Source organism: Akebia trifoliata, chromosome 4 (assembly GCF_017979445.1).
Source record: "Akebia trifoliata isolate Shusen 1 chromosome 4, ASM1797944v1, whole genome shotgun sequence".
Lineage (NCBI taxonomy): Eukaryota > Viridiplantae > Streptophyta > Magnoliopsida > Ranunculales > Lardizabalaceae > Akebia > Akebia trifoliata.
In genome coordinates this window covers 32,294,454-32,322,433 of record NC_141378.1, presented here as the reverse complement: position 1 = coordinate 32,322,433, position 27,980 = coordinate 32,294,454, and the positions used below count along the sequence as shown (strand labels likewise).

At 33.3% G+C, this 27,980-nt stretch overlaps 1 protein-coding gene and 1 pseudogene across 6 annotated transcripts; both read left to right on the top strand.

Moving 5' to 3' along the window:
• The first annotated feature begins 2,151 nt into the window (after positions 1–2,151).
• Positions 2,152–27,980, top strand: LOC147404740 (uncharacterized). Of its 6 annotated transcripts, none has more exons than XM_086440808.1 (10): positions 2,154–2,436; positions 2,575–2,669; positions 2,762–2,840; positions 3,092–3,260; positions 3,363–3,563; positions 3,935–4,076; positions 4,181–4,372; positions 4,468–4,558; positions 4,631–4,796; positions 27,750–27,980. In XM_086440808.1, exons 1-6 carry the CDS (start codon positions 2,309–2,311, stop codon positions 4,052–4,054), a joined length of 792 nt encoding a protein of 263 aa, XP_086296934.1. In that variant the 5' UTR covers positions 2,154–2,308; the 3' UTR covers positions 4,055–4,076; positions 4,181–4,372; positions 4,468–4,558; positions 4,631–4,796; positions 27,750–27,980. The 6 variants fall into 6 exon arrangements, with proteins under 6 accessions (XP_086296937.1, XP_086296934.1, XP_086296935.1 ...); XM_086440809.1 differs by lacking the exon at positions 27,750–27,980 and adding an exon at positions 24,474–26,414; XM_086440810.1 differs by lacking the exon at positions 27,750–27,980 and adding an exon at positions 24,471–26,414.
• On the top strand, positions 21,411–22,114 carry LOC147404741 (secreted RxLR effector protein 161 pseudogene; annotated as a pseudogene).

Below are 27,980 nucleotides of genomic sequence, written 5' to 3'. Positions count from 1 at the left end.
ATATGGGTCTGGGGATCACGTTACAGGGTTGGAAGGTGTCAGGCACCAACCCCACCCGGCAAACGCCGGTCTCTACTAATTCCCAAATAAAACTACATTGCTAACAAGACATAAATAATAATAAAAAAATAAAAATACTCACCTTTTTCGAACGCAACGATTTTGTTCCCTCAGATCTGATAGAATAGCTCCTCGTATAGTATTCATCGCTTTGTTCTGTCTTCGAATTTGATCTCGGAGCTTCGAGGCAAGGTATCTCTTTCTTAGATCTGGATTCTTCGGATTTGTTTATGGATTTCTAGGTGTTTTTGAAAGGCTTCTAGGTGTTTTTCAAGTTAAAATTGAAGTATGGGTGTTAGGTAAGGAGTTAGGACTTCAAAATTAGGGTTCATGGGAGGGTAGGGAAGCTTTTTGACTTACTTCTCTTAAGATTTTTTTTAATACAAAAATAGGGTGTGAGGACCCCTATTTATAGATTTTTTTAAGGATTTATTTAGATAGAATTAGTATTTAATTAGAATTCTTTTAGTTAGAGTTATATTTTAGTTAGAATTATTTTAGGTAGAGTTGTATTTTAATTAAAATGGTTTTAGGTAGAGTTATATTTTAGTTAGAATTCTATTAAATAGAGTTATTATTTAATTAGAACTCTATTAGGGTTTTGACTTTTGGTCTTATTTGATTGACTTTAATATTTTGACTTTAGTCTTACTTGATTGACTTTAATATCTTGACTTCAGTCTTACTTAATTGACTTTAATTTTGACTTTAGTCTTACTTGATTGACTTTAATACCTTGACTTTAGTCTGACTTTAATTTTTTGGAAAACCCCCCTCTATTATATCTTTAATTCTTTGGACCCCCAAATGGAGGGATCCTTGAATAAATATTTTGGCAACCCTCAACAATTTTGCCTGAGAGTATGATTGATTGATTTTTTTAGTTTAAAATTTTAAATTAATTTTATTAATGCTTCACTTTAATTATTTAATATTTTATTTATTAATTTCAAAATTTTTAATTATAAAAATTATGAAATTACCGTTATACCCTAATCCCACTCCAAGATTTGTTGGGTAACAAATTTGATTAAATAAGGTTCATTTGAATTATCAAAACTCTAAGGGATCTTTTTTTTTTCCCAATAAAATTGCAACAGATAGTTTTGCGGTCTACTTGGATGCCATGTGGCGAGAGTGACTAAGCCCCTTTAAAATTTACATTGTTTTTCATTATTTTTCCTTGTCGTTTTTGGTATTTTCTACTAAACAAATATGGACAGAATTGCTAAAAAAGAAATTAATCAAATATTAACTCCTCTCTAGACTTTGGAGGATAAGAGAACAAATTCTAAAAAAATGAAGGTATTATAAATATTTAGTCTTTTAAAATAGCATTGGTCCCACCCCCAAGGTTTGTTGGTTGTCAAAATTATGGTAAGTTCATAATAAAATGAACCAAGCTAGCCTTACTAACTTAGTAGGATTTTTCAAATCTTACTTGTAATTAGGTCCACATGGATTATTGAAATCTAACATCACAGCCTTTAGATTTCATGGAAAAATTAATATTAAAAAAATAATTTTAAATTTATTTTAGAATCCAAGGTGTTGAAAAATGGATGGTAACCAAATTCCTAAATTAAAATTAACAATCAACAGTCAAAATTATTTTTTATTTTAAGTTCTTAAATTTTTTTTCTTTTACAACTTTGTGGGATTAGATAATATTTTTAGATGTCACGGGGTGATACGCTCAAGAAACTTTTCTTTCTAAGAAAAGTGTTTTGTTTACTTAATAAATCTTGAAGTGTGAACTACATCTTTACAAATCATTAAATATTAATAATATCCTCAATTCTTTTAATCAAATACTCATGATATCTTGTTCATTTTCGGATTAGAATTAACGTGAAAAAAGAGAGGATATAACATATATATTAATTTAAAGAATTGAGAGTATTATAAATATTTAATTATTTACAATGATGTGACACACTCCATAAATTATTAACAAACTACAAAAATAAGGGCGTTTTGTAATAAAAATGCAACAACAGCCTGCCCGGACGCCAGGTGGGGAGGAACAAAACCCCTTTAAATTTTAGATTCCACTTTTCATTACTTGTCTCCTTCTTTTTTTTTTTTTTTGTTATTTCCTGCCAAACAAATATGAAAAGAATGGCTAAAAAAGACAGGAATTAATCAAATATTAACGCCACTCTCGTCTCTCGAGAATATATCTCTCAAACTCTCACTAAAATGGCTGTTTCTAAAAACCCTCCATCATCGAAACCCAACACCAAGAATGAAGATCAATAGGTGGAGAACAACAAACCAGATTCTCCTCAACAACTCCCAATTCTCCCCAATTCTTCTTCACTTTCGAAGAACACCCAATCTTCAGAAGTTGACAAAGGCAAATATTGTCACCAGGTTAATTGAATTATTCCCTAAAAAAAACCCATATCTTGTTTCAATTAATCGATTCTCTTGAGTGATCATATTTTCGATTTTTGATATGTTTTTTCTTTATAAATATTTTTGGGTACTTTTGTTTGAGTTGTGTTACAGTGTCGGCAAAGAACAACGAAGTTCGAGTCTTGCGAGAATCAGAGAAATAAGAAACCTTGCACTATTAGATCCTGTAAAATTTGTCTCTTCAACAGGTTTAGACCCTTACTTTATACAACATTTTATTATGGGTATTTTAAAAGAAAAAAAATTCTCTTATAATGTGATTTGGATTGGTGTTGAACAGATATGGCAGAAGATGTTGCTCTGTTGGATGATTGGAAATGCCCTAAGTGTAGAGACATTTGCAATTTTAGTTGTTGCATGTAAGTGTTTGTTTTTGCCAATTTAAAGTTTTGGGTTTGATTTGGATTTGCTAACAAGAGAGATTTTCAAAAATTAAAGTATTGGGTATAAAAAATGGTTAGTAAATTTTAATTGCTTATGTATTTCTTTATTTTATTTTATTTTATTTTATCAAAATGGTTTTTTTTTTTTTTTTTTTCAAATTTTTTTGAAGTAGTAAAATCAAACCCTTGTTGAGAATGTTAAAAAAAAAAAAATGTCTGTTTTATAGGAAGAGAAAAAGGAGCCAACCTACCGGTCCTCTTGTTCATACTGCAAAGGCAACTGGGTTTTCTTCAGTTTCTGAAATGCTAATTGCGAAGGTTCCTGAAGATTTGATTTCTTGGATGTCTGCAAAGGATGCAAGTGCCTCACCGAAAAATCCATCTGCTTCTAATGAGGTTGGATTGATTTACCACTTTAAATTGGTTGGCCCTTGAAATGTTTGATTGATGGGCTTGTTACGTTCCACCTTTTTATTAATTCATACTTGTTTCTAAAAGGAATTGATAGTAGTGGAACTTAGGTCAAGTCCGATAGAGAAGATGGATCTACCAATGCCAGCTTGTGATGATGAGGTTCCTGAAGCCCATATCCCATTGCCTCAGGACATTGATCTCACAACTGTGGTTGGCATTGATTTACGTGCTGAAGATATTGGGCATACCTTGCAATTTCTAGAATTCTGCAAGGCTTTTGACGAGGTAACTATAACTTTGGGTTTGAAATTGAAAGGAAGGTTTGATGTTTCACTTGAAAGACATTTATATATTTCCAATTTTTAAGATAAAATGGTCAACTTTGTTCAGATTCTAGTATTAAGTTGCTGATTTTGGTTTCACTAAACTTGGTAGTTGTTTAAGAGACTATTTTTTGCTCTATGTTTTATCCTTTGGGGCAAGGGCCTTTGGCTTTGCAATTTCATTGATTTCTATTAAAGATTACTAGCTAAAAGTTTCAGAAATTGTAAAATTTGCTGTTCTGAGTTATTTTTCTTGATTTGAAAAAAGCATGATTTTTTTCCCACTATTATATGAGGTGGATTTCCCTTTTAAAATAATTTTTTACTTTCTAGGTCTTTAATTTGAAGGAAGGCATACCTGCATATGCTCTTCGAGAATTAACATGTGGGCACTTACGTTGTCGAGGACAAAATTCTTTGATCATTCAGTTTCATGTCCAATTGCTGTCTTGATGCAAAAGGCCTCTGAAGCAGAGTATATTTCTTTGCCCATGTAATTTTATGGGGATAGGATTTATATTTTTCCTGCTTTTATATTTTTCTATGAGCTGATAAGATTTATATTTTTCATGCTTTTAGACACCTTCTAAGTCTAGGCTACGAAGATTCATGATTGCAAGCCCTTGGAAAATGCTTATCTGAGTCCCAATGGGAATTGGAGGATTTTTCTTTCAAGTGTTTTGATGAGGGTGTTGATGGATATGACAAGCTAGACCTCTTGACAAAGCTTAAACACTTGAATTTTCTATGTGATGAAGCTCTTAGCACCCCGTAAGTGATAAAGGCTGCTTATTTTGCATCACTTCTTTTTCCACTTGTCCCTCCTCTTTTCAGATTGTTCTAATAATATTTCATCCATTTCTCAGAGAAATACGAAGTTGGATTGAGAAACAAAACTCAGAATATGTTGAAAGAAAGAAGGCAACAAAAGGAAAAGTAGTTGCTGCAAAAGATAAGGTAACAAATCTTGTACTCATAAAATTAATATTGATTTCTTAGTGTTTCTTCTTAAACTGGAATTTTGTACAGGAGAAATGCTTAAAGCAAAAGATGAAGGATGAGTTGGCTAATGCTGTCCTGAAAAATGGTGCCCCACTTTCTATTTCTGAGCAAGATAATCTTGTTTTGAAAATGAAAATTGAAGTCATGGAAGCTCATGTAGAGATGCCAGAAGCAAAAAACATGGCAACTAAGAGTATGTTTTTAATCTATTGGCTCTCTTCACCTAATTTGTTGACTTACTTGTGTTTATATTTGTATTTAATTTCAGTATAATCACTTGACTCCTATATATAAACTTTCAAATGTGTACATCCTGCATTAACAATGAGGGTTAGGTTTCATTATTTGCCTACAAAAGTTGTTGACATGGTAGTAATAGATTACCAAATGCAAGCTTGCAACCATGCACTATGCTTTTTAACCTGGTGCACTTATATCAAGTATTAAAGGCTGGATTAACTAGCTAAAGAGGAAATTTCTCTTCATTACTTTAAGATCAAATTATGTTACATATGAAGAATCAGAAGTAATTTATGTCTCTTCATGCAAGAGAGATTTGTATGGAAGTACAGCATACCATTTATTCATTTATGATATTTGATGTTGGGCCACAATTTTTTTGTAGCCATTATGTTATTCACATGCTCTCTTCTTTCTTTTTGTTTCTTCATAATCAACTAGTACAGTTGGTAATTAGAGACTTGGATTTGGACAAAAGGGAATTGACGAGCAGTATTCCTTTAGATGACTGGAAATCTTTGGAATAATGCTTTGTTGTTTTTGTTGTTGTGTTACTAGTTCAGTTGGTAATTGTACACATGCCCATGGGTGTTCTGCATGGTAAGTTGTATTCATGTAATTATTAGCTTAATAACTTAGCTCCATCTTTTCTTCCCTTCTCTTTTGAATTGTATCAAATAAAAAAAGGAGGTAAAGTCTTTCATTTACAACCTGCCAAGTAAGGGACTGATTGTTTCTTCTGGGAGAGTGCGGCAGTGTCTTCCCCTTATGGGTGCACTATCTGGAAAGGGATTTATAGGGTTTTTACGGAGTTCCGTAAGAGGATCATTTTTAGGATCGGATTCAGAATAGGTTTAGATTTTTGGAAAATTGTTGGGGTGGTGTATTGCCGCTGAGATCCCAATTTCCTAATTTGTTTTCACTCTCTAAAGTAAAACGTGACTGTGAGAGATCTTGTGGTCCAATCTGGAGATCATGTTTCTTGGGATCTTGGTTTTAGAAGGAGCTTTAATGACTAAGAGATTCAAGAGGTGGCCCCATCTTATGGATTGGTTACCCAGCACAATTTGGACTACTCATCGCAAGATTCACATGGTTAGGAAGATAGCAAAAATGGTGATTTCTCGGTTCAATCTTTTTATGCTTCCTTGGGCCCTAATAACTTCTCTTCTTCTCCTCACTTTCAATGTGGGGCCCAAAAGTTCCTTTAAAAATCTCTTTGTGTGGGCAACTAACTGCCTTCAAAAAAATTCCTACCACGGATATCATCATGCTTGAGTGAAGCAAGGCACAATAAAATTATAATATAATTATAAAATTCAAAAAAGTTAAATGGTGAAAGATAAGTTTTAGATATTATCAATTATCACATATATAAATATGAATTTTATAAAGAAGGTAAAGTATTTGTTCAATATTTCAAAGGGAAGAATAAGGGTCGGTACTAATAGAGAAATTAGATAGGAAGAACAAGAAAAAGGGAAGTAGTATAAGCAGGTTAATAAAACTTGTCGTTGTTGCTACAACACAACAACAATTAGGGTTGTTAATGGGCGGGTTTGGTTTGGGATTGGTTGAGCCCTAACCCAACACTAATGGGCTTGAGCTAAATAAAAATGACAAAATATAAAATTAAACATTTTAAATAGTAAAAAATATACTTTCCAAATAAATCTTTTTGTACGTGAAGACTATACAAATAAAATACACTTATTTCATTCAATTTTAAGTTATTCGTTAGCCTGGTTTGCCTTGCACCTTGGCTGAGGTGTAATCTGTTGATAACCATTTACCCGAAAAGACCGATTTGATAGGGAAGGCGCAACTATGAATATAAGAGCGTCATGAGTCGAACTGGAGCATGATACGTGAGCACGTGATATTTGGGAGCGGAGGGGGAACACAACATTCAACACTCCCCCTCACCTATAAGGGTGGAAAATTCCTTTGAGGAGACTCCAATTTGTGATCGATATGAACCTAGCGCTCTGATACCATGTTGACAAATCATTTACCCAAAAAAACTAATCTGATTGGGAAGGTGCAACTATGAATATAAGAGGGTCACGGGTCAAACTGGGGCACGATACGTGAACACATGACACTCAGGAGCGGAGGCAGATAACTCAACACAATCAAGGTGTGCGCCTTACTTATATTGCCCCGCCTCACATTTATTAGGGAGCCTTTGGCCCACCTCACATTGAGGCAAACCAAGGCGCTCGAGTTGACTAACGCCATCAAATGTCTTTAACATGGGGTTTTGATTAGATTCTTCAAATGTTGCTGATATTTTAAATTCTACCATATAAGAAATTTCATTTCTCCACTTTTTCCATTACATCCAATATATAGCAACATTTTAAATGCTATGAAGGTGCAAATAAGAATGTATTTGGAATAAGACATTTCATCGTTTGCATTATGTGAAATACTCCCATGATGTGGAAACTTGCAAATGATGGTGATTATGTAATAGAAATTAAATTAACCAATATGACGGACAATAGTTGTCATATGAAAATTGAGTCAATTTATCGCAATTTTTGTTTAGAAAATATGAGAACAAGACGGATTGGTCGTTCACATAAAATCTAAGATCTTAAATTGAAGAACAAGTATGCATTTGGACAAACATAGTGTAACCTTGGCATTTCCAATTTCCATTTTTTTTGTGGGGACATGCTATTTTATGGCATGGCATGACACTTCCATGCATTTGCTAAACATGGTAGAATCAATTTCCCTTACTGATTTTTGAAATGAATTAACATTAGGAGTGTATCATTTACTTTAGTTACTTGAGATTTATTCAACTCAATTTTCCTTCATGTCTTTCAAAATATTAAATTACCACTTAGAAGATATGTTGTACCATTAATTCAATGCCTGTATGATAATGATTGTTTGCAGCACAATCACGGATCAAATCGAAGATTCTTAATCTACATATGCATATAAAATATGGATCTTTTTTTGCATTAATAAAAAAATAAAACTTAAGTTAGTTTTTTTTATTGAGGCTCCATGCACATGCATTTAATTTGTGTAATTTCACACCTATTAAAAAAATGGATGAAAATTCCTTCCGTACTTGATTAATGGGAGAAATCTCTCATACGCATGTATGCAAATTAAATAGAATGGGAGAAAATTATTTAAACCAATTTAGTTAATAGGGGATGATATTTTCTTTTCATGCATGTACACTAAATAGAGCAAACATGATTTAGAAAAGTGAGTCACTGTCTTCTTAATGAAGAAATCTTATTACATAAATGTATGTATGCTATTATTATTATTATTATTATTACATTGAAAAAGGGGTATAAGGTTAAAGGCCATAAAGTTGGAGGGTTATTATTGGAAAATGGAGAAAAGAGGAAAGAGAATAAAGTTGGAAAGGTATCATTGGAAAGGAGGTATAATGGAAAAGACAATAAAGTTGAAGGGGTTTTATTGTAGAGGGAGGAGAGAAAAAGGAATACTTTCATTATTCCTTGAAAACATGAGATTGAATTTGAATTGCTTTTCATAGGTATAAACATTGGGGGGAAGACAACCGTTGTATTTTATTATATATACTAGAGTTCACACGGTCTTCCTCTTTGGGGTTAAGGGGGTAAAAGAGGAAAGACAATACAGTTGTAGGGGTATTATTGAAAAAAGGGTTAGAAGAGTAGGCACAATCATCTTTTTTGGGGTTAAGGGGTAAAAAATGAAAGAAAATAAAGTTGTAGGAGTACTATTGGAAAGTGGGTAGAAGAGGAAAAGCAATAAAGTTGAGGGGTATGCTTGAAAAGGGAGGAGAGAGAATGGAATAAATATGGCGATGAGAATTGTTGTAATTTATAATGATATATATACTAGAGTTTGTTCGTGCCTACGGCACAAACATCCTCTTTGTGGTTAAGGGGGTAAAAAATTAAATTAGAGGGGTATCATTGAAAAAAAGGGGGGGGGGAAATGAAAATAGCGAATAAAGTTGGAGGGTATTATTGGAAAAATGGGAGAAGAGGAAAGTCAATATATAAAGTTGAAGGGATATTCTTGAAAAAGTGGGTAAAAGAGGAAAGGCAACAAAGTTGGTGGTATTCTTGGGAAGGGAGACAATTAAGTTGAAGTTGTCCTCTTGATACATTCTTTATAGGGGATAGAGATTAAGACTAGGGGGGCACACGTCTTGCTTTATTATAAAGATATAGATATGTTTAACTTTTAATTTATTTTGAGGAAATCCCTCATTAATGCATGCACATGAAAAAATTATCTTTATTGGAAAAACAAAAATGTTATTGTGATTTCTTAAAATATCGAGGCCATAATATGTATATTAAAAAATTATTCAATATTTGACTTTGCTCTTTTTGGGAAAATTCTCACATGCATTAATTAGAGGCTTACGCCTTGAGGCGCGCCTCAAGGGGAGGCACATTAAAAATGCCATGAGGCATAAAGTTAAAACTTGAAAGCAGCAAAAGGCTTACACCTCAAACTATGAGGCACCTAAAAGGCATTTGCCTCACACCTTTGGCCGTGGCATACACCTCACATTATTATTGTTATTTAAATAATGCATTTCTTCCTCATACTTATTATTTTCTTGCTAATTTACTTATTTATTTATTTTTTACTGTCTAAGTAAGATCTTATAATATATTTTTTTTTCTTTTTTACTACTAGTGTCCAATATAATTGGAACATCTAATGTAAAGTAGTAATATATACAAAAAAAATCATTGAGTTAAGCAAATTTATAAATAATTTTTTGTAGTATTTAGTATTATATAGATATAGTTTGTAAAATATTGATATTTAATTATATTTTTGTATTGAATATAAAATAGTTAGTTATTATAGAGACTTTCAACTATTCAAATACAAGAATTAATTGGTAAAATATAAATTAATAATATAAAATATTATTATTTATTGTTATGGATTAAAATTTGAAATTTGATTGTGTGGATTTGAAATTTATAAATATGCACCATACTCCAACCCATTAAAAATAAATTAACCCACACATCTAATCACATTGTGATCCTCCCTTTGGATGCACATATCCTAGTAGATGTTAAATTAGCTAGATCTAGACATTTCTTCACTTGGAATTTCCGGAGTTGGTTGTGCTAGACACCTTGACACTTGGCACTCATGACATGTGTCAATATACACTAGGCAAAGCTATCCTTTTCTGGTTGGTAAATAATTTCAAGGTAAGTTTCTAGTGAAAAAGCTTAGCATAGATCGATTTGAGATTACATATGAATAAAGCATACTCATCGAACTATCCTATCTACTCCCTTGATGGGAAGTTCTGAAGCTAGCACATGTTTCTAAGCTTAACAAAACCCATTTATGGAAAGAAAAAGAACTTCAGGTGCTGTTTTTCCAATAGTGTTTCCATGTTGACTTTGCCTCAAATGGTTTTAATTTAGTATATACATAGGCTGCATAAATGGCAAGCTTATATTTCTTTGATTTAGAAATTAAATTAACATTTCTTTGTGATTATTTCCATAGATAAAGTGAGATCGGATGCTGTTAGAACAAAGTCCCATCTTTTGGTTGAAAATGGCCTTGCATTTTGGAGATTGGAAGGCTACTCTGATGAGCCACATATGTTGCTTCAAGGAGTGTCTTAATTGCATTATCTTAATGTTTGATTCTACTATGAAATTTCACATTCAATCATTTTTTCCGCATAGATATTGGAAGTTGGGACTCTGTTACTCCTCAGGACAAGTGGTTTACCTATGATTTTGATCTGTACAAAGTGGTTGAGGATTATATTTCTACTAATAGGTGAGTATTATTCTTGTTCATGCCTAACATGTGGTTCATCTGTGCAGTACTTATTTTTGGCAATTGTTATGGAGTATAGCATATAAAGTTTAGTCATGGTTGATGTAATAGTCTGATAGGAACATCTGATTTGAATGTCACATGGTCCCTACGAATATCAACTTAGCTAAATTTATGAGACGTGTAAAGTGTTATTCCATGTCCGAGGTTTAGGCCTTTTTGAACCCAACTTTGTATTGCTAACCACTAATCCTTTACCTGTCTGATGTAGTTGAGAGCTGAACCAGCCAAGAGGAGATGACTGATAACAGATCCAAAGGAAAGAAATTAAGAGGAAAATTTTGATAGAAACAATGAGAACTATAAGCCCTAAGGCTGCCTGAAAGGTTAAGAGGAAAACCCTTGAGAAATGTTTATTTCTATTAGAAATTTTCAGCAAAAGTCCTCGTTACAATGTCAAAGGGATGTATTTATCCTAAATCCTACTAAAAATAGATGTAAACCATTAATATATTTATAATCTAAACCATCTAATTAACTTGTAACCAAAATGAACAAAAATGTCCTTAATGATCATATGACTCTTAAACAACTAGGATATTACTAAAAGGCCCTTAATAAGAATAAAATATAGAGGGCAAAAATAAAATAACACTATTTGTGTTTCTTATTTCAAGCAATATGATGTAGTTGAGAACTAAACTTGCTAAGAGGGTGGTTGATAATAGACCCAAAGGAAAAAAATTAAGGGGAAAAGGATGATAGAAACAAAGAGTACTATAAGTCTTATGGTTGATTGAAAGGTTAAATGAAAACCTCTTGAGAATGGTTTATTTCTATTAGGAATTTCCTGCAAAAAATCTACTTTTTCCTCTTCCTCCTTACATTGATCATATATTGGTGCATCATAATCTTACTCTTCACTCTTACGTTCGGCAAGGTTGACTCGTCGATGGGGAAAAATATAAGAAGTATCTCCATCGTCTCCACAAGAGTAACAACATGTTGATCTGTTTTCAAACAGATTTGTGTTGTTGCCAGAAGCATCAACAACACTAAATTTTGCTATTTCCTTCTTTTTATTTCTACCTTCACCACCCCCAATACTTTGATTAGTCACCCGATCTGTCGTAGTAGCATTTTTATCCCCTCCAACGACTATTGGAATACTCCTAACACCTTCGCCGGCCCCCAAACACCTCACATTAGTTGGTTGGGTGGAGTTCTACGAAGTTCCAAACAAGTGACACATTCCTCCGCTTGAGTGTGCTTGAATTTTCTTAAGAGAAATTACACTTTAAACCCCCTCTTTAATGACTTTTCCCTCAAGAAATCCTACCATTTTACTCTTTCATCCTTGCATTAATTCCCTAATGATTCTCTCACCTTGGTTTCACAAGTAATTAGTCAGTTCTCCTAACAAAGATTCTTGGTCAAGATTGGTCCCCACATGAGTGTAATTACTACCCTAACCCAACCTTGTTTAGCCTAAGAAAGGGTAAGTTACACTTACACCCATTGATCATATCCTCAATCCTATTAGAATTCCTTAGCTTCGAGGTAATTTGACAAAATTCCTTAGTTTGTGACAATTTTGCCCAACCTATAGAATCCTCTAGAATTTATACACAAAGACTAGCTTATCCTTAGGTTGTTGGAGAGTTAGTCAAAGGAAATGGCACTTAGGTTCAAAATCCTATCACATATTTACATGTCATTTGGTTTGATTCTCTCTCAATTGACTCAAAGCTTAAGGTATAGAACCACTCTACTCTTCTCAAAGAATTTTCTAGAAACTAATAGGTTTTTAGTAGTCTATTCCTTAATCATCTTGATTGGTTAGACTCATAGATGAGTGAAAGACCATCAAGACCAAGGAGAGAAGAGGTAATTGGGAATTTTAGGATTTAGGACAAGTCTATCCCAAGGGTCTACCAAAATCCTATAAATATAAGACCCATCTAAGGCAAAGAGACAGAGCTCAAGTGATCCAAAATTCTGTCCAATCTTCTCTTGAAAGCCTTCTAACCTACCAAAACTCTATCCAAATCCTTTCTCAAACTCCCACTCCCAAGAAGCTCTAACCAAGAACAATAAAGAAAGAAAGAAAGAAAGAAAAGAAACCAATTTGAATAAGAAATTAAAGAAATGAGAATAATTTATGTCCTGGTGCAGTGACATTGAGGGCAAAAATACCTTTCTTCCTAAAATTTTCCAATTGTTGGAGAACTTTGAGGAGTTGCCTCTTGATGCAAAGATTAGTGAAGATGGTGAAGCTTATGCATATTATATAAAAAACATTCATGTTGAAGTTCGTGATACTATTAGAATGAGTAATGGGCATTATCAAGGGGATACTAACCAACAACGATGTGCCAAGGAGTTCAAGGAAGGAGATCAAGTCATTGTGTATCGAAGATAAGAAATACTCCCTCATGGTACCTATCACAAGTGGAAGTATAGAAAAATTGGGCCATGAAAAATTGTTAGGAGGATTGATGTTAACGGTTATTTGGTAGAATTGCCAGATGAATTTCAATCAGTCCCATCTCTAATGTGGCTGATCTATTTGATTGCTATGGTTTTGATGGTGATGAAGACCAAGCAACTAGTACAGATTTGGCAGAACAACTTCTTAAGAAGTTGTAGACCATGATTGAAGACATTCTTGATATGAAAGAAGCTATGTCACAGCGTGGGAGCCAGTACCAACACTTTCTTATAAAGTGGTTGGGCAAACCTCCAGGTGAAAGTACCGGATTTCTGAAGAAGACCTGAAATGATTGGGACCCAACCATCTATGACCAAGATGAGCATGTTTTCTCGTCAAAGCCGAGATCTCTTCAACCTAAGGGGATTGATGCAGGAGCATTAGTATTGAAATGAGAAATCAAAATAGTGTTGTTTTATTTTTGTTCTTTATGTTTTATTGTTGTAAGGGCATCTTAGTAATATCCTAGTTGTTTAAAAGAGTCATGTGATGATTAAGGGTATTTTTTGTCCATTGTGGTTACAAGTTAATTATATAGTCCAAATTATAAGTATATGGATGGTCTAGATCTATTTCTAGTAGGATTTAGTATAAATACATCTCTTTCACATTATAAAGGGGATTTTTGTTGGAAATTTCTAATAGAAAAAAAATCTTTCTCAAGGGATTTTTTCCCTTAATCTTTCAAGCAACCTTAGGGTTTATCGTTCTCATTGGTTCTATCATCTTTTCCCCCTTAATTTCTTTCCTTTGGGTATGTTATCTGCCACCCTCTTGGCTAGTTCAGTTCTCAGTGACATCAATATCAAAAAAATGAAGACAATTTTCAAGAGTTATAATGGTTGCTTCATAAGTGTGAATGTGTAGGTTTGAAGTTGAGATGCACTTTTTTTAGGTAATCCTTTGAATAAAATAAAAGGAATTTAGTTGAAGGCAATGAAAAGGAACTTTACCTTTTGATGATGGAGTTCATTCTCAGAGTGTAATTGATAGTATATCTCATTTTAAAATGTTGTCTACAATTTTTTTTTTTGCTAGGCTAACATGAAAGTAGATTCAACAGGTTTTGAACCTAGGCTGTGGGATCAAATTCCACATGCTTTACCCACTTAGCTAAGTTGGCACCTTCATAATACATACCCATTATCTACCAAATATATATATATATATATATATATATTATGGTTTCAAGCCAGAGGATTTGTTACAACTCTGAGCTTTCAAAAGGCACCCATGGGTAATCACCATTGGTTCTATTTCTTGGTTGTTATGGGATCAGGACCGTGGTCCGTTGGCTAGTCGGGATGGGATGCATACCTCTAGATTCAACACTATAGGGATGCATACATCTTATGCACATAAAATTGTCAAATGTGAGTTGTGTCATGTTGTTGATGGTTGCCGAAGTCGGAAAGACCCCAAATCCATCTTTGTCAGTGCTACTATAGCAATCATGATCATATCCATACTGAGAGAGAAGATTTAGAGACATAGGAGATTCAAAAGAATTTTGTGTATGATCCATATGTCTTCAACTTTCTTTTATATAGGTTAAGTTGGCTTGACAAGAGGATTTGATGGTTCAAGATAAATGATGACAATCCCATGGTTGACGATTAGAAAAGACGATAGTTTTTAGATGATGATTACTCTCGTGTGGCTTCCTTCCTTAGTTATTTGGTCCTCTAAGGTGCCAACCAAAGTTTCCCTTCTAGAGTGGTTGGTGGCTTTGAACAGACTCCCCACGATGGATGCCCTTTGGCGCAAAGGTCTTGTGTTTATAAACTATTGTTGTTTGTGTAAATCCAATGGGGAGTTGATCATATTCTCATTCATTGTAAGTTGGTCTATTCTCCTTGGTCTCATTTCCTTTCTCTTTCCAAGTTTCTTGGTGTCAACCCCGTTTGGTCCTTTCTCTTTTATTTGGTTGGAAGTCTCCCTTTAATGATCAACTCCAATGGCATTAACACCAATGGCATTTAACACCTTTTGCAATTTTTTTGGGGCTTGTGGAAAGAGAGGAACTCCTAGACTTTTGATGGGAAGGAAAGCACTTTACTAGAAATTATCTTCAACATCGTTAGCTTGTTGTTCTTTTGGACCAAGCAATTCAAGGAATTTCGGGGCTTTTTTTTGAAGATTTTGTTTTTAAATGGGATTCTATGACTAGGGAGTAGCTTGCTTTGCTTTTTTGTTTTCTCTCGGTTCTTCTCTTTTTTTGTTCTCTTCTTGCTCTCTTTGTATGTTTTGAGGACTCTTTGTTCTCCCATTAATAAAAGTTCTACTTATCAAAAAAGCATTATTCTTTAATCTAAATAATGAAATTGTTTCTTCTTAATGGATTAAAAATGACTCTTAACAGTGTAACTTGATACTGAACATGGATCATTTGATTTAAAAGAACGTCTTATAAGGAAAAAGAGTCAATTCACGTCTTAGCTATACACTAGTGTGTTAGGTTGGGTTGCCTAGTAGTGTGGTTGGTTGCTGGACTTAGAAATTTGGATTAGGAATTTGATTTGTATCTGGATTGTGATGAATCTGTTGATATGTTCATTGGATTGTTTAGGAATTGATCTATAAATATGGAATATATTTTCATTTAGAGATTAATGAAGAATTGACCAATTTTCATGAAAACACTAGGAGGCTTTCTCACATATGTACTTCTGAAGTGTATGAGTTCCCCAACCTCAGTTTTTTTTTCTCATCATTTTCTTTCATTTTTTACCTACGTGATTTTCATCCATAGAAATTTATGTCCTATAATGTGTCACATATATAAGGGATGGCAAAGCTACTTGGTGAAGTTAAAACTTTTTCTTTATGCTTGGAAGGTGATTTGTTTCACTCTCTCTCTCTCTTTCCCTTGTTTGTAGTATGAAAGGAGATTTTTGTGTGGCAGTTTATACTCTGCTATGTTTATTTGTAGTGTGAAATGTACTATATATCTTTTATAAATATAAAATGGATCTAGTGATGTAAGTAGAAGACACCCCATTTGACCAAACACTAATAATCTATAAACCTAATTGCTAATTCCAAGTCTTTGAAATCACAAAAAATTATTTATCTACCAAGAGAAGGTATTTTTTTGTTTTGTTTATGTATTGTTGGTTATTTGAGTATCTATGTGGACTCAACCCATTAAATCACATATTAGGAATCCTTTTGCAGTCAAAGTTCTAGTGAGATTGAGTCCCTATTATACTAGGAGATTTCAATCTCATTGCCTATTTTATCTCTATAAATAGGTATTGATAGGGGATATGAAAGACAACAAAAAAAAAGATTTTCTCTATTTTCTTCTTCTCTCTAAGTTCGGTAGATTTTTGGATTTCTACCGAAAATCCTAGGGTTTAAGGTGTGGAAAAAATCGTGACTGCTCTAGAAGCATTGACGTGATGGGTATTTGGATTTACAATATCTGGTGATCGACTCAACGTGACATGACTCCAGGTTTGGATCTCCACTACGATTAAAAGGTATGCTCCCTAACAACTTAACATTGGTATCAAAGCTATTTAATTCATGCTCTGTTGTTTGAATAAAAACCTAAATCGAATAAAAACTTAAGAAATTTGGGGGTTTTCTTCCCACCCTTGTTGGACTCTTTGAAGACCCTAGTTTTTTCGATTCTTGTTACTTCTTGTTGAAGTTTATAATAATAAATAAAAAACAAAAATAAAAAAAATGGGAAGGATGAGGTAGGATTAGAAGAATTAGACGAAGAACATGTAAAGAGATCAGATCAGACTCACCTGATCTGTCAATTTTTTGCGGTGAGCATGGATTGAACTCGCAACCTTTTGATCTAGAGTGAGTTGCACTTAGATTGCGCCTCAGATACATTGTTTTTTTTTTTTTTTTTTTTTTTTTTTTTTTTTTTTTTTTTGTTTCTTGAAGAGGTTGGCCATGGCTGTTGATTCACACTGTTCGTCACTTGGATCGAAGCTCCGACGCGGCCATGGTTGCCACTTGATCGTGAAGCTCCCCAAGTTTCCCTTTCCATCATCTTCTTCTTCTCTTCTTTAAACTCGATCACGGGTCGTGTTTGCTTAGTTTCCCTCTTTCATCCTCAGCCTCAATGAAGGAGATAGGTTATAACATTCTCATTTGTTAGACAAAGTTAAAGAATTTGGTATTGATGTATTATACATCAAATTTTTGATGATTGGGACTTTAGATGTCAACACATATTGTGTTTGAGGCTGATGTTTTATATATTGGTGTCTTTAACACACCATGTGCTTAAACAATTTGACATTGTTTTTTATTTTTAATAAAATAAAATAAATTAACATTTTTTTTATTTAGAATTTTCCCCATAAATTTTTTTATTATTGTTTGTTATTTTAGAAAATATATTTTATGAAAGGGTTCCACTTGCTTTTTGGAGGTTGACTAAATTATAAAAATTTGTTTTATATGATTAAGATGCTCATTGTCAATACATTTAATAAATATGACTTCTTAACATTGGCTTACAATTAGTATACCCAAATTTGAACTAATCCATCAAAGGGTAGGTCTTAACACGTAGATTTATAATGGGGTAGATCAAATGCATTACACATTTATGATTAGTTTCCCATGATTAATTGTTTTATTATAGTTGTTGGAATAACATGATATCGATAATTATTTTTTATAACCTAATAAAAATATTTATTTATTTTATCTTAATTTATAATAAATTAATTTAAATATTTATTAATTTATTACTAATAAAAGTGGTAATCTTTTGGATTCCTTTTTAAAATTTGTGCATCACAGATTTAACAATTAAGATAAAAAAAAATGATTGCTAACTTTGATAATTATTAATATTTAGTTTTTTGATCTGATGTCATAACATTGGTTTTGATTGGCTGATCTAAGGGATAAAACAAATTTTTGTATGGCATAATTGATAAATATAAAAATTATATATATATATATATATATATATATATATATATATATATATATATAATTTGTGCACGTTTTTTTGCTTTTAATAGTAAATTACAATGACATCTAAAAGCGGATTTAAATAAGGGAGAACAAGGGGTTCTGAATACTTTGACCATGATTATAGATAGACCAAAAGAATGAACGTCTGCCCAACATCGTCATAACATGGACACAAACCTGAATCGGTAGAAATAAGATCGGTACGCACGCTTTACGATGTTGAATAATATGTATAATGATCTTATTGGCGAATTTGAGGATTATTAGACAACCAAAGAAATGTAAGATGTTTTAGAACTTTTTTTGGCGGGTATCTCAACAACTAGATTGTGCGCATTAATGTTGAAATTTGACTCATATAAGAAGGCTCCTAATGACGCAATGGTCGAGCATCTTAAGAAAATATCACAAATGATACACGATCTAAAAGTTACTGGAAATGTTCTAATAGATGAGCAGCAAATCCTTATTATCTTGAGATTTTTGTCTGATTCTTGGGAGTAGATAAAGCTTAATATGACGCACAATGAGAGTATTACGAACTTCTCTCATTTGTCGCGATATCTTAAATGAAAAACTGAATGTTAGTCTGCAAGGACTAATAGTGTCGTTTTTATTGTAAAATCCTGTAAGCGCGAGAACTTCAGATCCAATCGCGAGCCAATGAAAAAAACTCAGACTAATGATTTTGTGCCTAAGAATAACCAAAATTTTGAATGCCGTAGAGGAAAACATGATGAAAAGAAATACAAATCTAAGATGACATGCCACAACTGTAAGAAATTAGGTCACTTTACTCGTGAATGTACTTATTCAAAGAAGGTAAAAACCAACTCTAATACCCCCTTTCATTGTTTTGTTTACACAAAGGTGCTTGTTGTCGGTTCGTGTGATCCTGATTGGATTGTAGATTATGGAGCAACCAAACATATAAAAAGAGATAGAGTATGGTTCGTAGAGTTTCATTGAGTCTCGCATGGCAGTATGAAGATATTCATGGGAAACAATTCTAGTGAAGACGTAATGGGAGTGGGAACATATCAACTACAGATGCGCACAAGACGCACTGTTACTCCACGATGTTCTTTATGCACTAAGAGTTCGACGTAGTTTGCTTTCAGTTATATTGCTATGAGATTTAGGTTTTGATTTTCATTTTTCGTTAAAAACAGTTAGCATTTATTTGGATTCGATTGTTTATGAATACGCTTTTATTTCAATTGGTTTGTTTAAATTAGATTTTAATTATAGTAATTTAAATCCTGATGCTTATTCGATTTGCAATAGTGTTGCTTCTGGTTTTGTGAAATGACATGCTAGATTAGGTCATATTGGACAAAATAGGATGAAAAGACTAGTGAAGGATGGGTTATTAAGTCCACTTTCAAAAGTCGATCTTTCAGTCTATATATTGTCTAGCCGGAAAGTCGAGTAGGAAACTATTTGAAAAGGCGGTACGTGCGTCAGTTCCCTTAGAGTTAGTTCATTCTGACATCTGCGGACCACTTAATGTGCGGGTACGCCATTGAGCGACCTATTTCATCACATTTATTGATGATTATTCACGATTTGGATACCTTTATTTAATTTCACATAAATCTGAAGCATCAGATTGCTTTAAGAAATTTATGTTGGAAGTTGAAAATCAATTGAAGAAGAAAATTAAGACTCTCAGAACTGACCGATGATGTAAATATTTATCAGAGACTATAAAGATGCTCTATGAAGAAAAAGGTATCCATAGGAAATTAGCGATTCTTTCTACTCCGCAACAAAATAGCGAAGCAGAAAAAAAGAATAGAACCTCTTTAGACATGGTGAGATCGATGATGGCGCGAACAAGCTTTCTTATTTCTTTTTTAGGAGATGCTCTTTTTACTGCAGCCTACATCCTCAATAGGGTACCTTCTAAATCTGTTACATCCACCCCTTATGAGTTATGGACAGGTAGAAAAGTTGATTTGGGTCATCTAGTTTTTTTATATTCCTTCCCATCAGATTGGGAAGTTAGACATGAGAGTTAAGAAATGCACGTTTATAAGATATTATGAGCATTCTAAAGGTTTTATGTTTATTTATGCATGAGACAATGATGGAATGGTAAAGATTGAGTTGCAAGATGTGGATTTCATTGAGAATAATTTTCTAAGTAGGAAGAAAACTCAGACATCACATGAGTTCTATGAAATAATAGAACAAAATCCTAAATTAGAAGAGGAACCTCCACTTATTCTCGGCGAGAGTGGGGTAACTAAACCTTATGATCATCTGATGATTGTCGAGAATAGTGGGAGTGTACCAATTGGTGGGAGTATACTACTAGATGTTTCTGATAATGATCTTGAGCTTCGTAGGAGTAAATGTGGAACAATACCCTGTTATCGATTTGAGATTGAAGGGGAATAATTCATGTTTGTCTTAATTGATGATGATGAACCTAGGAATTACTGAGAGGCATTGTTATCATCTGCATCTAAAGAATGGATGACTACTATGCAAGAAAAAATTAGTTTTATGATGAAGAATCAAGTTTGGGAACTTATTGATCTTTCGTCTAAACACAAGACTGTTTTAAACAAATGGATTTTAAAAGTCAAATGAAAGGATGATGGAACTATTGATAAGTATAAAGCCCGTCTGGTTGCGAAAGGATATACCCAAATAGAGGTTATCAACTATGATGAGACATTTTCACCAATAGTAAGACTCACCTCTGTTCGCTTCATTTTAGTCATTGTTGCACATTTAGACATAGAACTCTTTCAGATGGATGTTAAGACGACGTTTCTCAATGGAGATTTGGATGAGGAGATCTATATGAATCAACTTATAGGCTTCAAAATAGAAGGATATGAGCGCAAAGTCTGGAAGCTTAAAATGTCCATTTATGGTTTGAAACAATCATCTAGGCAATGGTACTTTCATTGAGCCATTACTTCAAATTGGTTTACGATGATAGAAGAGGATCATTATGTGTACATTAAACGAAGTGGAAATAGTTTCTTAATATTGTCTTTGTATGTTGATGACATTCTGTTGGTTGGAAATGATATAGAGTTAATTGTCGTTACTCAGAAGTAGTTATCCTCAAATTTTGACATGAAAGATATGGATGAAGTAAATTTTGTACTTGAAATTAAAATCACTCATGCTCGCTCTAAGAGACTTTTTTATTTATCTTAAAAGACTTACATTGAAAGAGTGCTCGAGCGTTTTCGTATGCAAAATTGTAAACCCATAGACACTCTAGTCTAGAAGGGACATTTCTTACATCTTGGTCTTTGCCCTATAACGGATGCAGAGAAGGAAAAGATGGCACAAGTGCCCTATGCAAATGCAATTAGAAGTCTGATGTATGCTACGATGTGTACTCAATCGGATATTTGTTTTGTAGTAGGACTAATCAGTCGTTATGAACGTAATCCAGGAATTGCTCATTGGAAGGCAATAAAGAAGATATTTCGATACTTGCGTGGGACTGCAGATTATAAATTATGTTATCAGGGAGTAGATTTGCAATTACAGGGCTATAGTGATGCGGATTGGGTTAGTGATATAGATGAGCGTAAATCCACATTATGTTATGCATTTTTTCTTGGAGGAGGTATTGTTTCTTGGTCTAGTAAGAAACAATTTTGTGTTGCTTTATCCACGATGGAATCGGAATATATTGCATGTAGTGCTGCATTTCAAGAAACTGTGTGGTTGATAAGGTTCCTTATTTGACTTAGTATAATGCATAGTACCATATATCCTATATCATTGTATTGTGATAGTATGGTAGCACTAGCATATGCAAAGGATCTTAAATACCATGGAAAACCGAAGCACATCGACATTCGCTACCACTACATTCGAGATATGATTGCACAAAATAAGGTAGTCCTAACATATTTTTACAGGTCAGATGGTAGTAGATCTTCTGACTAAACATGTTCCTCAAGACATTTATCACACTTATAGTAGGAGTTTGGGACTTTGTAATTGTTGATCTGTGATTGTAACAGACATCTTGATTTAATATCACTATTGGATATTTCTTTATATATATATATATATATATATGTATATTCCTTTCATTTGATTAAATCATCATTATATTGCATTCTTTTTTTATTATTTTATGCCCACACACTTTTGACTATATTTTTGAACATAAACATGCTTTTCGTCATCAGGCTAAGGTCATTCACTCACACAATGACCGTCCTGACACATAGAACAGGAAGATATTATTTAGACAATTAAACATTAAGGGTTGAACCAATTTACAAGGCGCAATGATTGCGAGTTTGATAATTGTATTATTGTCACCTCGAATATTATCATGATGAAATTCATAGGAATCAAACATGATTCATAGACTTATAGAATTATCAAGCCTGGGGAAGCTGGATGTGAACTTTAATTAGGTGTTTTAGTAAGCGATTGGATCGGGAAGTTCAGGTTAGGCGCTCACAGTGCGATTAGACTTATATCCGTATGGTGTCGAGGTTAACAAACTCTTAAGGAGCTCCACCATATCATGTATATCATACTACCCATATGAGTAAGTGAATGATTCCATGTTTCCTTACTATGTGAGTATATTACATAATTAGGTGATTATTGTGCCCTTAATAACTAATGACTATATTATAAAATAGAGATCAATGTTTATTGACTCTAGCATGTTACTTATGATTAGGATTGATAAAGTCTAATGGAACATGACTGGGAAAGCAACTTAACCAAAACTAAGCAATATGAGGGCTTGAGGAAAATTATGTGGCATCACATTCTAATGATAGATTGTACATAATGACTATAGCTTGTGCCGGCACTAATATTTCTAGTTTCAAAAGTTTTTTTTTATGCTATTGTATATTTAACTAGTATAAATTAACAAATTATTTTGTTTTTGGAAAGAAAACTTGTGCATTGTATACAGGGTTGAACATTGTTCTGAGCTAAGGTTTATGAAGGTTTGGAAAATGTTCAATCCGATGTGGCCAAATAAGTCTGGGGCATATGTGAGTTATAGGAGATGAGATGTGTTTTGTCAGTTAGATAGAAACTTGACATAATGCTATCTTCGGAAGATAAATTCCCGTTGTTCACACACCTTATTCTCTTATATGAAGAGAATACATGCACAACTTGAGATGAGGAGATGATTGTGAGTCCTACAATGGACGAGTGGGAGATATTGGTTATTTGGGCATTTATTTGGACCCAACCTATTAAGTCACGTACTAGGACTCCTCTTGGAGTCAAGAGTCCTAGTTATATATTATTAAGGGTTGGGATTGTTATCACACCTCGAGATTCTAACAAAAGAATCATTGGGACTCATGTTTGGATCTAGGGGTGTGACAGCTCTCCTAGAACTTTTTCAATCCTTGGATAGTCCTCAGGATCTTCATAGGTATGTTCTATGATCTCTAATCTTCATGCATTCTAATGATGACCCTAAGCTCAAAATAGCTCTACCAAGGGACCTACAGGCTACAAAAGAATTTCTCATAATATGTATCCTAATGAATTTGCATCCAAATATGTGAAAATGTATGTACGAGTACGAGATGCTTGAAATACATGACTTTTTAAGTGAAAAATCGAAGAAATATTCAAAATAATTATGATAATGCCCTTGAGTTGAAAAAGAGGATAATTTACATAAAATGAGCATTATCAAACTGCAAATGGAAGGAGTTTCCATGGATCCCTTGTTCAAATAAGGTAGAAAAAAATGTGACGAACTAAAATGTATTGTCAGATAAAGGTAGAAAAAATGTGATGAACAAAAATGTATTGTTAGATAAAGATGCTGGTTGGCTTATGGTTCCCCTGACTTCTAGTAGGAAGTGAAAGTAGTGTTAGTATTAAGTAAACAATGTGACGAACTCTTCGCTTTTAGGAAGTGGTGAGCTTGCCACTAGATAGATTTTGAAGTACCTAGAATGCATATATTATTGTGACAAAACGGACATTTGGAGCAAACATTAATCTAAAAAAGTAGCAGGTGCCAATGATTTCCCTTAAATACATATACACACTTTGTAAACAATGTCAAACCATCTACAAAATTAAAATTTTTCTAGAAAGAACATAATCCCTTTTTTAAATGAAAGTGTGCGAAGAAGCCATAGAAACAAAGAAATATTTGCAGTGAGAAATGATTATTTCACATGATTAATACCTGCAAACACTATCATATATGAGCTACATGAACAAAAAACTTGAAAGCAAATTATACATGCACTTGTTGACACCTACAATATATAGATCCATAGGTGTGTAAATTATTACAAAAAAAAAAAAAAGTTTTCCAAAATAATTATGTATAGTACTCGGGCCCTTTTTTGCTTTGAGCTGACCACTTTTGTCTAGTAGTTCCTTAGTTTTGCAGGAAACAGTGAAGGCTTCATATTTGTTTCAGAATTGGCTACGTCCTTGGAGTCTCTTGAAGGCGTGAACGCAGTTTTATTCCGACTTTTATCAATTGGAAGCTTGTTAGAATGCGAATCTAATGCTTCCAATTGACTTCCATCAGTACTTGATTTCGATGCATCCAACAACAACGATCTGTCTCTTGATCATGCCCATCATGAAAAAATAGAGGCCTATTGTGAGTTTAGTACAACAACAACAGCTGTAGCCTTGTCTCTTAATTATATCTTTGGCTTTTTGTTCCTAGGCAAGAAAGAAAAAACAAATGGTGTTAGTTTGTGAATTTCAAATTAATAATAGATGAGTCTAACATATGATCTGATCATCAAAATATATACTCTTTTGACAGCTAAAGTATGAGAAAAAGAAACATAAATCAACTCTGGTGGATTTACAATGGGGGCATTTGCCCCCACAAAAATTTTCAAAGTCAAGAAGATTGTGAGCTATTGTGACATATATTGCCCTCACACAAAAAAAATTCCCTCTTGGTTGCCCCCACAACAAAAATTTCCCTTCTTCGGTGCCCCAACCAAAATCTTTTCCCTTCTTAATGGCCCTCCGCATGGGAAAATTTCTGGCTTCACCCCTGCATCAACTTCAACAATTCCAAAACGTTTTCTAGTAAAATGCTTTCTAATTTCACCAACAAAGTCTTATCCGAAAGATTTGAATATAACTAAATGAATCATATTCCTCCATTCCACTATGTTCAAATTAATGCTCTTTGTTAGTGATAGTCTTCCTCCCACTCTTTTTAGACCATCAACTTGAATATTTCTTCTAATTGGATCTATAATTGACCTTCATTGAACATGTCGAAACAATTCCAGCCGATTTTTTTAGTCAATCACCTATTAGAGCTACTCATACATCTTCCCAAATGCATATGTTTCTAATTTAACATTCTTTAAAGCATTCCAATGACATCTAATAGAATGGTGGTGTAATGACCTGAAAATCCTAAAATGTATTTCGAGGAAAGAATTTTAGATCCGTGCATTGATTTAAAAGTATGGATTCTTAATTTTTAATATTTGAGAAAAATTAACTTCACCAATAGATTTAAAAGGATCAAGAAACATACTTTACTCTGTAAGCACGCCTAAATCTGAAGTCAATTGAAAAAGTTATTAAATCATCGAGTTTCGCATTAGATATTTTTCCAATAGGTAAACGACACTACGTAATTTGAGAAAATTGTTCATACCATTAGATTCGTGTAAAAAAAATAACCCAAAATAGAGTATAAGTTTGTCCAATTCGACATTCGAAAAAAATAATTCTCAAAATGACAAGTATGTCCCAACATAAGTTATATAAATATCTGAATTCTATTAGAAAAATCAGATTTTTTTTATTCTCCTCTTCAAACAAATCTCAATCCTTTTCCCTCGATATTTGAAACTCAAATCTACGTCAAACGAGAACGATCCGAGCTTAGTCGCAATAAGGAAAGTTGTTCCTATCGCCGAGGGTTACGCGTGGACGCAAAGAAATCCAATTTTCGTCGGAAGAAAATTTTGGAGATTGGCTGGAGGCGATTTTAAACTTCGTTCAACCATTGAATATAGCTTGAGGTAGGTTGTCTTCCCTTCTACCTTCTAGTTATGTGATAATTTCATAAAAAATCCATGCAATCGTCGATAAATCGACTGTTTCATTAAGTTTATACATATTTGAACAATTTGAATCATGTTTGCATGTTTATTTATGATTGATTTTAATTCATTTGATATAATATAAGCATTTTATAGTTGGTGTAATATTTGGATTGATTTTGGTCAAGTTTCGACGAAAAATCAGTAATTCGAAAATTATCCGAATGTTGAGTTTGGTTCTATTTTTTTTTGTGTTTCTTTTATATAATATGTATACCCATTTCCTACCTTTATTTCATTAAAAACAGTTAAATATTACTTTAAGTTCTTTAATAAATAAATAAAAAATAAGAAATAAATAACCCGTTTTAAATTTCGACTTTGAAAAATCATTTTTTCAACACTTAGCCAAATTTTCACAGATTTTCAGCTTTTACATTTTATGGTTTTATATTTATTTCTAAGTCATTCGACTCAACCAAAATCATCGAATGGAATTGGTTGATGCTCTATGGATTTCGAATTACTTTAAAACTGAAATTACTTTGATAGATATGTAGGAAATTAGATGATAAATTGATTAATTTAATTGATGGATGGATAGAGAGAACGTATGTTCTCGACTGATTGATGAGATAGTACCTTCAGTTCTACGTAGTGACCATGCCACATAAAACGTGATAAATAGATAGAGGGATGAGATGGTTGATAGATGGAAATGACAAATAACTGTCACTGGAGGGCACTACCAGACTTTGTTTGTATTTTCGATTAAAAGAAATGATAATATACAAAATAAATTATTTTGTTTACCAGCAAAGGTTTGTAGAAGACCCATAAAGAGTGACGCGTTGTTGTGTATCCAGAAGTGTTGAGTCAATCTAGGATAGCGTTAGATGTCATATGCTCTTCGGTAGTATGGGATACCTTAAAGCATATTACAACTTATGAGATTCGGTAATTTCTCCTACTTATTTCCTGAGGAACATTGTATGTAAAGGCGGTCTTTGTATAGTGTAGAGCTAGACGGGGTTCACATGCATTCTCTCTTGATAGGCTTCGACGCGAGGGGTCTCCTGGGCTAGTAAGTGATCACTTGTAGTCTGTAGTCGTCAAACAGTCGACCTCACCGTTAGTTAAACTCAGTATTGGGTTCTTAGTCAATGGCCAATCTGAGCTGGATAAATGGTCATCCAACCGTGGTATGCTAGACCGGCCACCAAAATCAAATTATAACGATGAGATTCCACATCGGAGGTTAAGTTTGGAATATCGTATTGCCATAGTCGAGGTGGTTATATCGGCACCGTGTTCCTCTACTCTCTTATCGATTACACCGCCGTGTTCTTATTATGTATATTTTCCTTATTTTGTAATGATTGATAGATGTTTTCATTTAAAAGATGCATATGTTACTTTAAATGATAGAAATGATAGGTTGAAATTATTTAACAGTTTATTGAGTATGCTTAGACATTTATCATATGTTACATTATGAAAAACTTGCATTATTTAACCGTTCAAATGATTACTCGTGCATGTATAACTCGTTGTTAGAACGGCGTTCATCCTGTTGAGTAACATTCCCTTATTACTCATCTTATCTTTCCCTTTTTAGATTATTCAGCTTTTGAAGAGCCGTTCTTTGAGGAATTTTTTGAGGAGGTCCTCGAGGAGGATCAAATTGATGTCTTGCCGCTACCGTGTCTTTGAGGATTAGTAGAGGATCCTAGCAGTTTTTTGCTTGTAGATAAGAAACATGTTAGTTTAGAAATTTTTGTAACCTAATGTATTATGAGATTGAAAATCTTGACTTATATTAGTGTTTGATGATTGTTTCCACTTATTC